The sequence below is a fragment of the Pantherophis guttatus genome, chromosome 2 (assembly GCF_059756535.1).
Source record: "Pantherophis guttatus breed Tessera chromosome 2, ASM5975653v1, whole genome shotgun sequence".
Classification (NCBI taxonomy): Eukaryota; Metazoa; Chordata; class Lepidosauria; order Squamata; family Colubridae; genus Pantherophis; species Pantherophis guttatus.
The window spans coordinates 105,563,527-105,580,936 of NC_142064.1; the positions used below are offsets into that span (position 1 = coordinate 105,563,527).

Here is a 17,410-nt window from a genome sequence, read left to right on the forward strand (position 1 = left end):
ACCGGGCAGCCATTAGTCATAAAAATACACAAGAGGCAAACGCGATTCTAAGTGACTCATATCTAAGAAAGTCCCATTCATTATTAAAGCTGCTCGTTTCTCTTCGATTAGCAACCCAGCTTCAGGCTTGATGTTCCAATTTGACTCTACCAGACCCCATTGGAAGCCATTGGTTTCCTCTGAAGAAGCGATCAGCCGCTCCCCAGCAGTTTGAGCCAAGCCCCTCTTGTTCAATTGATGCCTCTGCCCGCAATATCATCGCCGGATCGGATTGGCCGAAGCGCGCACGCAGCTTCGTTCACAGACGGAACGAGGTGGACAGGCGAGGAATGCGGAGCACCTGTCTTCCAGTCCCCGGGCTGGAAGAACCGGCGAGGAGATCCACGGGCCTGCGCTTGGCCGGCTTGGTCAGATTTGCAGGGTGAGAGGAATAGACTCAATCCAATCTTGCCCCTCCCACCAGCATGTTTCCCCCCCGCCCCATTTTTTCCCATTTAAAAAGAAGACGAGTAAGAGGTGTTCGTGCCCTTTCCGTTTTCTATCGATTCAATACAATATCAGACAGACGCAAAGCAAGAGGAGCCAGGTTGCTAGAAGAGAAAGCTAATGCAGAGAGGCAATTCTGCTATAAGGCGGGCGAAAGTTCCACGAAATCGTAGCAAATTTCAGGCAAGCGAACTAAAGAAAATGAAATTGGGCTGGGTGGAGAAGAATGGAAGAAAGAGTTGACCGATGACGGAGACCCGTCTTTCCTGAGTTTTGCAATGTTGCAGAGATCGTGTTCCTTCAAACCTGCAAATCTGGGTTGATTGGCAACACAGTTTCTCCCAAGGTTATAGTTCTTCATCGTAACTTCGTTTCAGCGATCATGCTGGACCACTCAGCACTCTCTTTTGTTTTTTCTGCTAGCATGTTACAGTACCTTGTCTGAATATCTTCCCCACCTCCATTCTCGCATAACATCAAGTCAGGGCAAATTAACAGCAGGAAAAAAAGATTATTTCTGATACCACATCTACACTCATAATAAGCAACATTCTCAAGGTCAGGTATGTAATTGTAGGGACCAATAGGGACAGTTCTGCAGTTTTGTTACATGCCCCTGCCCAGAGAAAGGCTGGGACTGGTGCTTTCCAGGAGACCCTTTCTATGACTGCAGGGTGAGGAGAGGGAGAAGGAGTGGGCTTGGCCAAACACTTCCCTCCACCTGAGCTCTCCTGCCTTGACCTTCAATTGCAGGACACACGTCTGCAGCAGGGAGCAGAATTAAGGGTTACCAGAGGAACCTCGCATGTCAGACAAGGGCTGCTGTGACCAAATGTACCGGTAACTGAACCCAGGAGTGAGTACAGCTACAGAAGGTAAAGCCAGCATTTTCTTTTCCTCTCTCTCTCATGGTATTCTAGGTCAAATAATTTTTATAAATATGTTTACACGATTTCTAGCTTGCTTACTCATTAACAACAGTCAAGATTAAGGGCAACTATATTGGTTTGAGAGAGAGAGAGAGAGAGAGAGAGAGAGGGAGAGAGGGAGGGAGAGAGAGAGAGAGAGAGAGATTTGTAGTTCACTTTTCACACTTTACAAAACACAGGATTTTTAAAATAAATATGTACAATAGCTAGTCTGATATAGTAGTGAGTGTGCCATGTGGGTGAACAAAGACTTCATTCAGCTATTTTCAATCTTTTCTTATGCATATGTTAAAATTTATGAGTAGATGATAGATAGATAGATAGATAGATAGATAGATGATAGATAGATAGATAGATAGATAGATAGATAGATACTAAATGAGAGGCCGAGTTAAATCATTACAGTCTAATAATTTTGCTCATGATTCTTATCACTGAACTCAGGACTTTTAAGGATAGAGAAATTTCTGTCAAGTAATTCTCAGCTGTCACTGTATATATCTGAGTCTCAGTTTTTGAGATTAACCTTGTTTCCTATACCAGACCTAACTAATCACTGCTCAGATCATGTGGTTGAATCAAGGCTTAGAATGTGGTGTGGAGATGGAGTTCAATTATTCCAAGTTATATGACAATAACTTTGACAATGAGAGCCAAGAAAAACAGCAACTGATTCTGAAGGATCTCTGTACTTCAACAATTGTAAGTATCTATGAATAATGAACTATAAAGCCAAACACACACAAAATGTTCAATTGGATCATTCAAATTGTGTGTGCAAGTAATTTGCAGTACTCATAGAACAATAAAATGTTCTTGCAGGCTTTTAAACTATGTAGTCTGAAAATAACAGGAAAATATCAGCTGTATTGGCTGCCCTCTCTGGAGTTATAATACTGATGGTTTTCTCTTGAGTTTTTCCTCTTCGGGCACAAGCCATTTTTGACAGAATAGAATGGGCATTATATAAACTGTACCAAACATTACCATCATTCAAATAAATTCAAAAATCAAACAGTTGAGTCAGTGTATACTGTATAGACATACAATGTAAAATGTAAGAACATCCAGAGAAAAGTGCAGCATGAAATGTGACACAGTTTTCTTTTTTTTTATTAAAAAGTTTTTAAAAATTTTACAAATGTTTTCCCATCCCACCTCCCCCCTCCCTCTCCAACCATCCCCCACCCCCAACTTCCCAGAGCAAAATACAGGGTATAGCATTTAACAATCATATACTAACATATGCTAACTATCTATAAACTCCTATCTCCCTCTTGTACTTTTAACTCCCCTTTTACATGACTAAATTTAAATACTTTCTAAAGTCTCTTTATTCATTCATAAACTATTTGAAACTTTTTAATCCGATATTTGTTTTGAATATAGTCAATCCATCTTCTCCATTCCAAAATATATCTTTCATTTGAATGGTCCTTCAAATACGCTGAAATTTTGGCCATCTCTGCTAAGTTCATTACTTTTAGTGTCCATTCTTCAATAGTAGGCAAGTCTTCCTTCTTCCAATACTGCGCCACCAAAAGTCTTGCTGCGGTTATTAAATTTAAAATCAAATTAGTCTCTATAACCGTACAATCTGTAATTATACCCAGCAAGAACAGCTGTGGAGTAAACTTTATCTTCTTTTTAAGAATATTTTGTGTAATCCACCATATTTTTATCCAAAATGCTTTGATTTTTTTGCATGTCCACCATATATGATAATACGTGGCATCATCACACTCACATCTCCAACACTTGGATTGCAAACTTGGATACATACAAGCTAACTTTTTAGGATCTAAATGCCATCTATAAAACATTTTGTAAAAATTTTCTCTCAAATTTTGGGCTTGTGTAAATTTTACATTTCTAACCTATATTTTTTCCCACGTTTCCATCATTATTGGCTCCTCAATATTTTGTGCCCATATTATCATACAATCTTTAACTAACTCCGTTTCTGAATCTAATTCTATCAATGTGTTATACAACCTTTTTATATGCATTTGGCTCTGATCTCGGATTTGTTTTACCAAGTTTTCATCATTTTGCATAATACCAATTTTCTGATCCTCTTTCCATCTAGCTTGTAACTGTCCATACTGAAACCATGTTTGAATTATCATTTCTTCTTTTAATACATTCAAAGACTTTAACTGTAACGTACCTCTTTCCATATTAAGAAGCTCTTTATATGTAATCACATCTTGTTTTTGTTCTGCACTTATGTTCTCTATGGCATGTCTGGGTACTGCCCATATAGGTATCTTATCATTTAATAAAGTAATTGATACTTTTTCCAGACACGCAATAAAGCATTCCTTAATATATGACTTTTAAAAGTCTTATCCACCTTCTTATCATATAATAAATAGGCATGCCATCCATATATCAAATCATATCCCTCAATATTCAATATTCTTCTTTCTGTTAAATTAATCCTGTCACTGATTGCTGATAAGGCTGCTGCTTCATAATATAGTCTTAAGTTGGGCATTTTAAGACCTCCTCTTTCACGTATATCTTGCATTATTTTTAATTTTATTCTCGGTCTTTTCCCTGCCCAAACAAAGTTATTAATACCCTTTTGCCATTCCCTCAAATTTGCATCTTTTTTAAGTATAGGTATCATTTGAAAAAGAAATAAAAATTTAGGCAAAACATTCATTTTTACTGCTGCTATTCTTCCCAACAAAGACAATTGTAGTTTTTTCCAGTTGTCCATCTCTTTCTGAATTTTTTGCCATAACGGTTCATAATTATACTTATATAATTTTACATTTGAAATTGTAATATAAATCCCTAGATATTTGACCTTTTTTACTATTTCAAATCCTGTTACTCTTTCTAATTCATTTTTTTGATTTATAGTCATATTTTTAGTTATTATCTTTGTTTTCCCCGTATTTATTTTAAATCCAGATACTTGTCCATATTGATTAATTATATCCATTAAGCCTATAGCTGATTGCACTGGTTGGGTTAAAGTAACAACCAAGTCATCTGCAAATGCTCTTAGTCTATAATCATAATTCCTAATTTTAATTCCCTTTATTTTGTCTGACTCACGTATTTTATTCAACAAAAGTTCCAAAGTCAAAATAAACAATAATGGAGACAGGGGACACCCCTTTTCAATGTTAAAAGTTTCTGTTAAGCTACCATTAATTATTATTTGTGCTGTTTGTTTCTGGTATATTGCCTTAATGGATTGTGTAAAATACTCTCCAAACTGCATCTTTTGTATTATTTTCAGTAAAAAATGCCAATTCAATCTATCAAATGCTTTCTCCGCATCCAAAAATATAAGCACTGCAGGGACTTGGTTATTCTTCCCCAAATACTCTTAATATATTAACAATTTGCCTTACATTGCTTTTCATTTGTCTCCCATTTATAAATCCTGATTGATCATTGTGAATCATTTGTTGCATGATTGACATTAACCTATTCGCTAATATTTTAGCAAAAATCTTGTAGTCTGTGTTAAGTAACGATATAGGCCTATAATTTTTTGGCTGACTATGATCTTGATCCTCTTTCGGGATCAAAGAAATAAAGGCTGTTCTCCAAGATGGGGGTACTTCTCCTCCGGATTGTATTTTACTAAATAGTTTCCTAAGTGGTTCCACCATTTCTAACTGCAAATTTTTGTAATAAACAGCTGTCAAACCATCTGTTCCAGGAGCCTTACCAACTTTTAACTGCTTGATTACCAAGAGAATTTCCTCGGAGGTTATCAGTTGATTCAATCTTTCCCTTTGCTCATCTGTAATTGTAGGAATATTCTCCCTCTGTAAATATCTATCTATATCTATATCTTGGATTTTATCACTAGCATACAACCTTGTATAAAATTCTAAAAATGCTTTTTTAATCATATTTTGTTGATACACCTCTTTACCTTTGTATTCTATTTTCTCTATAGTACGTAACTTTTGTTTTTTCCTTAACAAATATGCTAACCACCTACCTGGTTTGTTCGCATTACAAAAGGTATTATGTTTAGCATATTGCAAATTAGTTGCAACCTGATCTGCCATCAACATATTAAACTGCCCTTGCAATAGTGTAATTGCTTCTTTTGTTTTCTTATCTGCTGGGTTCAATATTAACACCTGCTCTTTCTTTTTTATTTCCTCTTCTAACTCCATCCATTTTAATCCCTGTCTACATCTGTATGTATTGTTCAAGTATATTAAAATACCTCTCATATATGCTTTGCTTGCATCCCAAACCATTTCCATGGGTGTGCCCTTATACATATTCATAACAAAAAATTCTTTCATTAACTTTTTACATTCTTTCACATTTTCCTCATATCTAGATCAATTTTCATTTAACCTCCAAGACCTCCTAAGACCCTTGCCATGTTCTAATTCCATCCAGACCGGACTATGGTCAGTTAAAATTCTTGGACATATCTTCGTCTTCTTCACCCTAGAAAAAAATCATTAGTAATTAATATAAAGTCAATTCTAGAAAAGAATTGGTGCCTGTCAGAGAAAAATGTAAAATCTTGTTCTTCAACATTCCGTTCTTGCCAAATATCTCTCAGTTCCATATCATCCATCATATCAAAAAAAGATTTGGGCAATTTAGCACGCGTTTGGGTATTTTGCAAGAGTCCTTTTTTGTCTTTCTGGGTATCCAATACTCCATTCCAATCACTCAGTAATATACACGATTTGTAATCCCATTGTATTAATTTAGTATGCAAAAGCTTATAAAATTTTTCTTGTTGTGGATTAGGTGCATATACTCCAATTAAGAGTATTTTCTTCCCTTCTATTAACAATTCAATTGCTATATATCTTCCTTGAACATCTGCTTCAATTAATTTAGCCATTAAGTCTTTCTTTAAGCATATAACTATACCATTTTTCTTCTCTGGAGCAGATGCAACAAAATGTGTTCCCAATCTTGCATTTATTAAATACTTTTGGTCTCTTGTTCTAATATGTGTTTCTTGCAAACAAATTACATCATTTTTAAACTGTTTAAAATAATGAAATACTTTTTTCTCTTTTGCGGTGAATTTAAGCCATTAACATTCCAGGTTAAAAATCTAGTTGCGATTTTTGGCACCTTGAAGCTGCCAACTTCAGCCAACTGAAAATCTTCCTGAATTTTCTTCTTCGGCCTTGCTCCTCCCACTGCTTCTGTATTTGTAATTTCTTGGATTGTAGACTGAGTTTGCTGTATCTTTAATTCCTCTTCTTTTCGTTTGGTTGCCACTCGAGTCTGTCTTTGATCCTTTGGTTCTTCTATTTTTTCGAATAATTCCAGAACTTGAACAGTACCCGAAAGTTGCGATAAATCTTCTTGAGTAATCGAGGCCCCTCCTTGAGCTTGTGCCTGAAGTCCTTCTTCCTCCCCCTTTCTTGCCACCTCTGCTTCTTTTCTTCTTCTAATTTCTGGAGACGGTGGACATCCAGCCTTTAGCACATTGATATAAAAATCTCTTGCCTTCCAAACTGTATTGAGACGATATCTTTCTCTTGAGTAGTTCACCACTAATCCAGCTGGAGCCTCCCATCTGTACTTTATCTGGCGATTTCTGAGTTCTTCGACCAAGAAGGCATAATCCTTCCTAGTTCTCAACATTTTTGGGGGGATTTCTTTCAGTACTAAAACCTCCTGTCCCGCCACATGAAATTTGTTTTTATAAGAAACCTGTAAAATTTCATTTCGTGTCTTCCACGTAGTGAAGTAGATTACAATATCTCTTGGTAATTGTCTCTGTCTGGCAAGCCATAAATTGACACGGTAAATTTTGTCTATTTGCCATCCAATCTCTACCTTTGAATCTCCAATTAGCTGTGTGAAGACTTCTGCAAAAATCTCTTTCAAGTTCTCTTGATTGTTTTCTTTCAAACCTCTTACCCTCAGGGCAAACTCCATCTCTCTATATTGTATCATTGTAACTTCTGCGTCTGCCTTTTCCATCTTGGCTTGAGCCTCACCCATTTTATTCTCCAAACTCACATTGGATTGATTGATTTCTTCCACCCTTTCCTCCAACGATTCGGTATGGCCTGCCAGACCCTGAAGCGCCAAAACAATGTATTCTCTTATTTCTTTATTTTGAATTTGAATTACCTCCTTAATTTCAGCCATCTCCTCAGACACGTTTTTGATTTTCTCCTGGAGAACAGATGTGATTTTTCCTTCTAAAACAGAGGCTTGCACCTTTAAAGCCTCCTGAAGGGCTTCAAGTGTCAATGTTTGTGAATCCGCTGGGGCTGGCAAAGACTGCATTTTAGATGGTAAAGCTGGTGATCCCCCAGCACTTTTAGGAGCACCAGTTTTTATTTGCTTTGAAGCCATTTTCTAAATTTCAAATTGCACTTTTTCCATAGCCAAATCAACAAGTCCAATAAGTCCAATTAGTTGTAAATATTATATTTTGTAAAAAGTCAGTACTATATTCTTTAATCTTTAAATCTTAATTCTTCTGAAGTAAAGTCCATTAATTTTGAACGGGCTGCCAGAGCTAACGAGCACTTTCCTCTTAACTTTCACTTTTCCACACCCCTTCAAAGTTACGGCGCCATCTTCCTTTCCTTTTTTCTTTTCTCCCTCTTAATGATCTCAGAAGGAAGTAGAGCTCAATCAGAGTTAAAGTTTAGTACTTGCGGTTATAATCACTCCTGCCTTTGCTCTGCCTGCTTTTGAATCGATGTTTTTTAAGAAATTGTTGTAGGGGTGGTTGCGGCGTCTTGTTCTGCTTAAAGCACAAGCGTCCCAGATCTGGAGCTCTGTCAGGCTTCTAGGGAGCTCTCACCCTTCGAACCCCAGAATTGTTCCTGTGGGTCTTGGGGAGCTCTACCTTCGCCCGGCTGCTCACCTTCCCCCCCCTTTTCCTGAGGGGAAAGTATCCAAACCACTAGACAGCTGATTTGCACTGTCCTAGCGGTTTTAACGTGATCCGGGGCTGGCGCTTCCAAAGGAATGTCTTCCAACGCTTGCGGTGCCACCGGAAGTCCAGTTTTCTCTTTTCTTGTTGATAAAGTTGTTAAACAGCATGGGCCAAATACGGAGTTTTTGGAGCATCTATGTATTGTAATCTCCCAGCAAGAGAGGTCCGAAATCTGTTGGACCTCCTGCTTCTAGATAAAATAACTGATGCAGCAGAAATCTTCCTTTAGCATTACATGTTGCTGTCTTGAGAATTTGTTAAATTTCTTCACAGGCATGTGGTCTCTTACGTAAGGAAAGGAGATAAAGAATTAATATTCAGTATTTTCTCCATAATCAAGCCCTAAAGACTTCAAAACATGCTTTGTTTTGTAAATCACTTAAAATCATGCTGCCTCAGTGTTTTTGACCAGGTCAATTTAGGGATTAGCTTAATTGTGTCATGACATCATGTTTAGTCTACATTCTAAACAAATGCAAGAGTTGCGTGAAACATATCCAGTATTATAGAAATAATATGAATTGTTGACTCAGTTATAAAACAGGTAATTTTTAAAAGTAGAAAATATAGGATTTCTCATAATGAAATATATTTTTTCTCTTATCCAGAAATGACTACAACAAAGGCACTTTGTTCTTGGTATATGAGATATTAAATATTAGTGTATTCACAGTGAAAGACAGCGAATTCTTATGAGGCAGGCCACTTTATCTTTTTTGGAGAGAAATTTCCAAAGCAATTCTTACTCCTTTTACCTTACTTTTTCTTCAGCCATTTTCAGAGACCGGCTGTAAGAACACCTCTTCCTTTTCAGTGGCTCTCTTGGCAATTGTCTGGGCCTTTAATACCAGCGGAATTCTGCTCAGCTTTTTCTTCATCGTCTTCACAATTCGCTTCAGAAAAAATAGGTAAGGCCAAGTCAGTCCTATGTTTTTACTCTCTGGGCAAGATCTTCTGATTCTTTGTCATTCAAGAATTTCTCAAGAGAAGAATCTTGTTTTTGTTTACAGCAGTTCTATACATTTTAGACTTTCAGGTTCTGAAGTAAACATGACTGTGGATTCCTTATTGTCACTCGTGAGAGTGAAGTCAAACCTACCAAACACAATGAGAGAGCAATACATGGGCCTTGGAAGTTTTAAGGGCCAAATTTTCAATAAATGCTCACCTAATGAAAATTTAAAACTAAGGAAAGAACGGGTTTTTCATTTATTTACTTATATAGGCAGTTGTACTATTCTGCCTATTCTCCCTAGAGAAAATATTACAATAAGTACATTTCATTAATTCTTACATTTCTGAACTACATATATAGCAGAAAATAATTTCCAAGGTAGTGTCCCCCCACAAAAAAATGGCTTGAAAGTTTCAGAATGAACTATTATATGAAATCATTGCAAGCAGAATGAGCCAATCATCCCACAGGCCAAATGCTGAGTAGTGGCAACAGGTGTTCAATGGTTTGACCTGTATCCTTACAGCCTGGGTGTTGAATGACAAAGTTATCTCCTTACCGCTGCTGAAGAAAAAGAGGTGCTGGTAGACTGCACAAAATTCACAGTTTTTGCATCGTTGCTCTAAAAGAATTCAGGCTTGAAGAAACAACTACTAAGTATGATGGTTAATTATCCTAAATTTCTTGACAACTTTAGAAACCTCTGACAATAGGATCCTTCTGCACCAGAATTAGAGATGGGGATTAGGGAATTCCATTCTTAGTGGAAGAAAATGTCATTTTTAAGATGATACTTCAGGAAATGTAATTAACTTGGAAGGAGGGAGCATTTCAGTTCTGGCTGATACTTTTTCAGTCAGGAAGAAAAGTCAGAGTAGTGAAATCCAGGTACAGTGTGTCAAGAAACAAACTCTTGTAGTACATATTGGAAGGAAAGTCTAATGCAGTTATTTCTTCCAATAACTCTTTTTCTCATGTTCTCTCTGTTATCCTTTATCTTCTACAGGATTGTGAAAATGTCTAGTCCAAACTTGAATGTTGTGAGTCTCCTGGGGAGTAGCTTGACTTACGGTAGTGTGTATCTCTTTGGAATTGAAAAACAGAATCCTTTGAGCAGACCATCCTTAGAGATGCTGATTCAAGTGGGTGAATGCACATTTTGAGAACAATCATGAGATTTATTATGTATTGATCTTAGTGATCTAGTTACACAGCAGATTACTGATATACAGAGGAATATGTGGAAATGAATAAGATTTTATTTTTCAATATTTTCCTTTCAGAAGCAACCTCTCCAAAGCATTTTAAACATTTTTTAAAGTTTCTAACATTTAGAATTCCACGTTCCTGTCAATAAGCATAATGCAAAAAGAAAAAAAAAAGATTTTTTTTTAAAAAAGGAAAAAAAGAGAAGAAAAAAGCCTTTCCAAAAACTAAGTAAATTTGGGTGTATTGAGTTAAGGTGAGAGACATTTGTAAAATATGCTTAATAGTAATCTGAGTAGTTTCTTACTTTTCTATCTGACAGCATATAATCACACCAACTGGGTAAAGAGCCACATTTGCGGGTATACAGAGAACCCTCCTCTCCCAGCCCCATTTTCATCAGGCCTGCCTAGTGTTTTCTCTATATTTGTACCGGAAGAGTACTAGTGAGGTTTTGTTATGCCTCTTCTGGCATAACAAAATTGGGAATAAAGCCTTCCCAGTTTAGCTCCATTTAGTTTTCTGTATCTTCTGCTGCCATCTGGTGTTTATGTGCAATGTTGCAGCTCAAGTATGGTAATCCTAAATGTGGAAATTCTATTATCTAGATCATAGTTGTCTCAAAGGTGCTTTTTCAAAAGGCAAATGGACTGTTTTTTTCCCTGAGGAGGAAGAAGTAGTTTCGCTTCTCATCCAAGAGAAATCAGTTCTGGTTGGATGGTGGGGATGATGGAAGGATTAGTTCTGACAAGATGGGTGGGGGTTGAAGGATCATATTTCTTTGCAGTCATCTGGTCATTAGCATTCTCCCTGAGAGCTCTTGAGCAGGGGTAGGTTACATTTACCTTTGTACCGGTTTGCAATGGGAGCGCTTGCGCACAGCGCTTCTGCACATGCACAGAAGCTTCTGCGCATCCGCAGAGTGTCTGTGATGACATCCTGGCAGATGGGTGGAGTCTCCCGCCGCCGTTACTACCAGTTCACAAGATCTGGACTGAACCGGTAGCAATCCACCACTGCTCTTGAGGCTACTAGGGTATCTGTGCCCTCAGGGTCATCTGTATCACAGTGCAAATGGGGTGAAATCTTCTTGGAACTGCTAAAAGGATAGCTTTGTAGACAGGAGATGTCTTATCCTTCCCCCTCTGTTGAGATAGGGTTGCTCAGTGTTAACATAAATTACCTTTTACTCCTCTTTCAAACCAATGGTCCACTCTATCCACAATGTGGGTAGATATATGGCAATATATGACCATAACTGTTCTCACTTTTTTGGTGCAGACATTTGTGAGAAGGGCAGAAAGCCTTCCCCTCCACCCATTGAAGAAATGGGTAACAAAGTCTGCAGATTCTATATAGATTCAGGCTTTAAACAAAAAGGAGAATGTAAGATTCTCCCACTTGTGGATTGGGGATGAGATGAAGTAACGGACACAGCAGTAAATGGTATGTTTATGCCATAGTCAGTAGGTGGTGCACAAATTAAATCTTCATATATATATATATGAACAGTTCATTTTTAATGATCTTTTTGGAGATGGGGTTGGGCAAGAATCAAACATACCACTTATTTTTAATCCTTAATCTGTATATCTCAGTTCTCTAAATTTGCAATATAGCATTTGCATATTTCAAATTTGCATAAGTAAGGAGCAAAGTTCAGAGCTAGGTTGATCGATTCCCACTCTGTCTGGGGAAGCCTCATCTGATTTTAAAAAATTGTAACCCTTTGCTGAAGTTGCTGGTTTCTTGGGAGGGAGTTCAAATCCATAGTTGGAGAACTCCTGTCCTAGCAAGTGATCAGAGAAACAGGTTTATATTAGCACTGCCATTTCCTATGCCTGGTCATCTAAATCATTGGCTAGGTTCAGATAATTTACTAGGCCACAACCAAACAAATTAAGTTTTGGTGTTACATAAATATAGCCACTACAGTCTGCAATGACAATTTATAATTGATGTGAATCCAGTCATTCTGGTTTTGTTCTGTAAATAATGGGGGCCTAGTACTTTGGGTGAATGTAGTTCAGTAGGTTCTTCATCCCAAATAAACTTTCAGGCAGTCAGATGATAGAGATATATGTGCCAGCTATGAATTATGATGCAGCTCCTCACCTCATATTTAAGTTCTGATGCAAATAGGTCACTCCCAGGCATCATGGTTCCTGTTTTATCCCTTGTCCCCATTCCCTTCCTCGTAGATACTTAAGTGTACGTGTTTTTAAGACAAGTTTTTAAATGTGGCTTCTTCTGTAACAGATTACAGTATCTATTGTCTATCCAGTTGCGGTTACAGCTTGAGTTTTAGAAACAACTTGGAGCTTTAATTATGAATTTGCTGGGTCAGTTATCTTCTGTTTGTATACTCTTTTGTTTGTATACTCTTGCTCTTTTGAAAATGTGTGGTGTCTTCTAGAATAGGTTGCATATCACTCATCCAGGAACATTCCAAATCTCCCCTACCATGTAATTTTACACTTTACTGATGGATCTTTCCCATTCCAACAGGTGAGAATTTGTATATTATACATAAGTGGTTCCTTGGCTTTGGGCCCTATCCTGGGAAAGAGTTGGCGTTTATATAGAGTATTCACTCAAAAGGTTCCAGACAAAAGAGTGGTAAGTCTTGCACACAGAAAGAGGAGCAAAGCTGGACTTTTTTGTGATAGTTCTTGTTGTTGCCATGCTGAAGTTTGCATGCAGGCTGGTTTTTTAAAAATTGCTCTTGCTTGAGCATACTTCTGAGCACAAAGTTGATCAGTATCTACTGCAACCCAACTATTATGGGGGGAAATGCACACAATTTTATTAATAAATTTGGCTGTAATTCTACATGGTTTCTATTTAGACACATAGAAACCAGATATGATTAGACGTTGTGGTTTTATTATTCATTTTTTGCCTCATCCTTCCTCCCAATCACTGGTTCAAGCAAGCCATTACTTTGCTCACCCTCATAAATTGGAAGGCTCTATTGTGTTCTTCAAAACTGGAGTAGTTGCAAAAAAGAAAAGGTGCCTGGTTGAAAGCCTAAAAGAAGCAAGAATAGTGCTTTGCCCAGCAGAATCGTTTCCTGCCATAATAAGAGTTCATACTACTATATGTTGACAAAGGAACAGATACATGGACACACAATATACTGAATAAGAATAAGGTTGTTAGCAATTTATTTTAATTTTCTTTGGAAAGGTGGGGAGAAAGTTTGTTAGTCCAGGAGTTCGGGCATTTGTGAGAGCAAGATGCCTTGTGAAACATACCTATAGAACATTTCTATTGTCATCTTGAGGGAAAACTATTGGTTAGCACTGTGTTGAATCAGACTTTGAGGCATATTAGTGGTGAATACCAACTTACCTCAGTGACAATATTTACGGTCTGCATCAAATGCCAGCATTTACCTAATTTATAGAAATAGATTCCTTTGCTCCCCACTCCCAAAACATTAGTTCAATGTCTAAGTGGTATGGTCTCTTGTTAGGTTTCATCTGTTTTATCTCTTACAACTTTATGGTCTGATAAACCTTATTGGAATTAATTTCTACATTTATCTTTATTTATTATACCCCATTTTATTCATATATATGTGATTATCATCAACATTTCCAGCAAAAGTCATGACTGATTCGGTCCTTATTATAGAATTTTTACATAAAGTGGAAAAATGCAATTATAATTTGTAGTTTTGATTAGAAAAAATGGGATAATAGAAAACAGTGAGCTTTCTTTTGTGATCATAGAGTAAGAGATAATTTAGTAATTGTGCTTATATTTGTTGGAAAGGCAATCCAAAGTTTTATCTTCCTATTTCTTTTTGTTCTTCCTTTCTGCACTTCTGTGTTTTTCCCCACTGGTTTTTCTTTTTATTTGTTTGTGGTGGTTTTTATGTTCTATGTAATATTTTTAATAAAAATTATTTTAAAAAATATTTCCAGCAAAAGTCAACAACAGTTGTTTCTTACAATCTAATTTTAGATTGATGTTTCATTTCTGTCTATTTTGGAAATATATTGTTTTGATCTTTAGTCTATATAATTGTGAGTCTGTCTAAGCAAATTTCCAATCTTTCCTTTACTTTGCTGTTCCTTTGCAAAGGCTTGCTTGACTTAACAAGTTTTATTACTGTACTTTATATTTTCCCTTGGAAGAGAGTAGTTATGCTTGCATCAGTTTTGGGTATTGTTATTAATCCTATATTTTGTATGTGTTAATTATATTTTATCCCACTATGCTAGATCACTCTATATTTCTAACTTCTATAATTCTGTGCAGAAAGAAAGTGGCATCATCAGATTGTTGACCTTGAGTGGGACTGGATTTGGAAGGAGGGCTTCACAGAGGTGAACAATCTACATTGGTCCTTAAGCAGACTGAATTACTAAAGAAACAATCAGACTGATAGTTGTCAAATCTAAAGAAAAATATCACATTTTTTGTAAAGAAATTATGAATACCTCATGAAATGGGCATATTGAATATTTGCATTGCAGATTATCAAAGATTTTCAGCTGCTGGTGATGTTATCATTATTAGTTCTGGCTGATATTATCCTGCTCTTAATATGGATCTCCTTGGACCCAGTCCAATGTCTCCAAAATCTTAATGCAGATGTGAAGGTAAGACAGAGAAAGATTAAAATTAGAGGACTGAATATCAAATAATAAATGTTAATCTTCTTGTTTTGAATCATGATAGAAAATGTACACATTGTCTGTTACTATAAAAATGGGATATTTCTGCTCCCTATGCGTATGTGAGCATCTCTGAATTAATGCAAGTTATTCATGGATAATTTCCAAGTTAAAAATTGACAAGGCAAACCAGAAATTATCTGCAAGACATGTACACATACACAGAGTTAAGAATATACCACATTTTATTTATTTTATGTATTAGCTAACATCAGGCTTGTATTCTGCTTAAAATCTTTAGTAACCTCTGATATTCAGTTTCTAAAATCATCACTTTTGTTATAATTTGCAATACTAAAATAGCCAAAATAAAACTGTTTCGCAGGAGGAGTTGTTAATTTTTACTATGAATTCCATAACTTTAGATTAAAAATATCCCAAATTTATTTGGACCCTTAATCCATTTATAACTTTTCTAGATCAAAAACATATGTAGGTTTTTGTTGTTTATTTTAAATTATTTTACGTTCGCAAGCTTAATTAATTTTTTTGGTTCAAGGTTGAAGATAAATTCATCTGATGAAGACTTTTCAAACTTGTCGTTCCAAAGGTCTCTGATAGCTTTAAGATAATCAATAGGCAATTTCCAAAAGTGATTGAACTTAAACTTGCATTTAAAAAGCTTCACTGTGATTGTCAGCAACGTGACTGATCCCACTATCTCCTGGTGCTCAAACCTGTGGAAAACTTCATGAGGAACAGCTGCCTGGAGCATACGTGGGCAATCTTTATTGGATTGCAAAAACCTGTCTATTCACCTTCCTCGGTTTGCTATATCTCCATGGAAACCCCATTCACAGAATTACAAGTTCATCAGAATTCTCTTTTAAGTAGTATAAAAGGCACTGAGATTTTAAAAAGGCACGTAGATAATTGCTAATCTCAGGGGGGAAAAACATTTGAAACAGTACAGGAAAAAGGTAGGGCTACAGACTATAGGAGATGAGAATCTTTTGGATACTTGATCTTTTGGATCAAGTATCCCTATTTTGAAAATACCCTTCCCCAGAACAATTACAAAACCAGTTAACCATCAAATTCTACATGTGCCAGGAAGCAAACATATAAATTTGTCCCATCAAATGTTCAAGGAGAAAGGTCCAACTAGGCTGACTTTTAATGATGATCCCTGCATTCTTAAGTTTGGGATTGTGAAGAAATTCAATTGCTAGAAATGAATGTATAGAATAGTATATAGAATGTATAGTATATGTATAGTATATGTATAGTAAACTCTGCACATCTCCAGAATAAATTAATTATTAATTATGAAATATAGTTTCACTCAGTTGTAAACCAAGATTTGCAGAACCAAAGGATTAATTGGAGTCATGAGAAAAATAATTTGAATGTTAAGCTGGAATTTTAGAATCTGTGAAGCAGTTGTATAAGAAAATGCCCAGAAAACTTTCTGGATCTTAATATTTACATCGATTTTTCTGTCATTACTGAGTTCATGGAGAATATCTATGCGATCACTAAGAGTTAAACCTGACCTGGTGGTATGTAATCACTATTGCATAATCCTAGGGAATCCCCTCCAACTGCAAGAACAATTTGTGCTGTGCATTACTTGAAGCAAGCTCAAAAAAATTCAGTAGCAGCCATATGATCTTGCTTGATGAGGGACTAGTTGCATTCTTGAATGTAGTGAGGAAGAACCCAAGGAATGCGCTTAGATATCTGTTTCTGTGCTAAGAATTGGTAAATCACAAAATCTCTTTGTGAGGATTTCCAATAGCAGACAGAAAGCCAAAAAAAAAGTTTTTTCCCTTTTCCAGTTTTGAGTTTTGTAAAATCCAATGAATGATTTTAATAACATTATGTAACTATTAGAGATAATTGGCCTAGAAAAGATACAATACAAAATGCTTCATTTTGAAATGAAAGGTGCAGTACTTAGTTTTGTTTTTCTGTCTCTGCATTTAATAATAAATTACAGAAACCACTAACACATAGTAAGGCAAGTAAATGATAAGGAGTATGAATGAAAAATAGTGTTTGTAGATCTAAAAGAAAGGGAGAGAATATAATAGATCTGAAGGTAGGTAGTCGGGTCTTGTGGAGTGAGGTTGAATACATGTAGGAAAGAGTAGGTTTAGCTTTAATTATGAACGAAAGAGCTAAACAAAAAGAGCCTTGATAGTACAGTGGTATACGCACCCTGTTATTAACACAGCTGCCTGCAATTTCTGCTGGTTCGAATCTCTCCAAGGCTCAA

General features: G+C 36.3%; 2 protein-coding genes across 2 annotated transcripts in view; one reads left to right on the forward strand and one right to left on the reverse strand.

Annotated features, from left to right (window-relative positions):
• Positions 1-1,108: 1,108 nt before the first annotated feature.
• Positions 1,109-17,410, forward strand: part of GPR156 (G protein-coupled receptor 156) — a 33,500-nt gene continuing 17,198 nt past the window's right edge. The window contains exons 1-6 of the mRNA XM_087888370.1: positions 1,109-1,361; positions 1,959-2,117; positions 9,112-9,248; positions 10,302-10,437; positions 13,010-13,120; positions 14,989-15,114. Coding sequence (XP_087744496.1) covers positions 1,983-2,117; positions 9,112-9,248; positions 10,302-10,437; positions 13,010-13,120; positions 14,989-15,114 — 645 coding nt within the window. The 5' untranslated portion in view covers positions 1,109-1,361; positions 1,959-1,982. The remainder of the gene's footprint in view (positions 1,362-1,958; positions 2,118-9,111; positions 9,249-10,301; positions 10,438-13,009; positions 13,121-14,988; positions 15,115-17,410) is intronic.
• LOC148115239 (uncharacterized) lies at positions 5,501-8,211 on the reverse strand. Its single transcript, XM_087888364.1, has one exon. It carries the CDS (start codon positions 7,746-7,748, stop codon positions 6,399-6,401), a length of 1,350 nt encoding a protein of 449 aa, XP_087744490.1. The 5' UTR covers positions 7,749-8,211; the 3' UTR covers positions 5,501-6,398.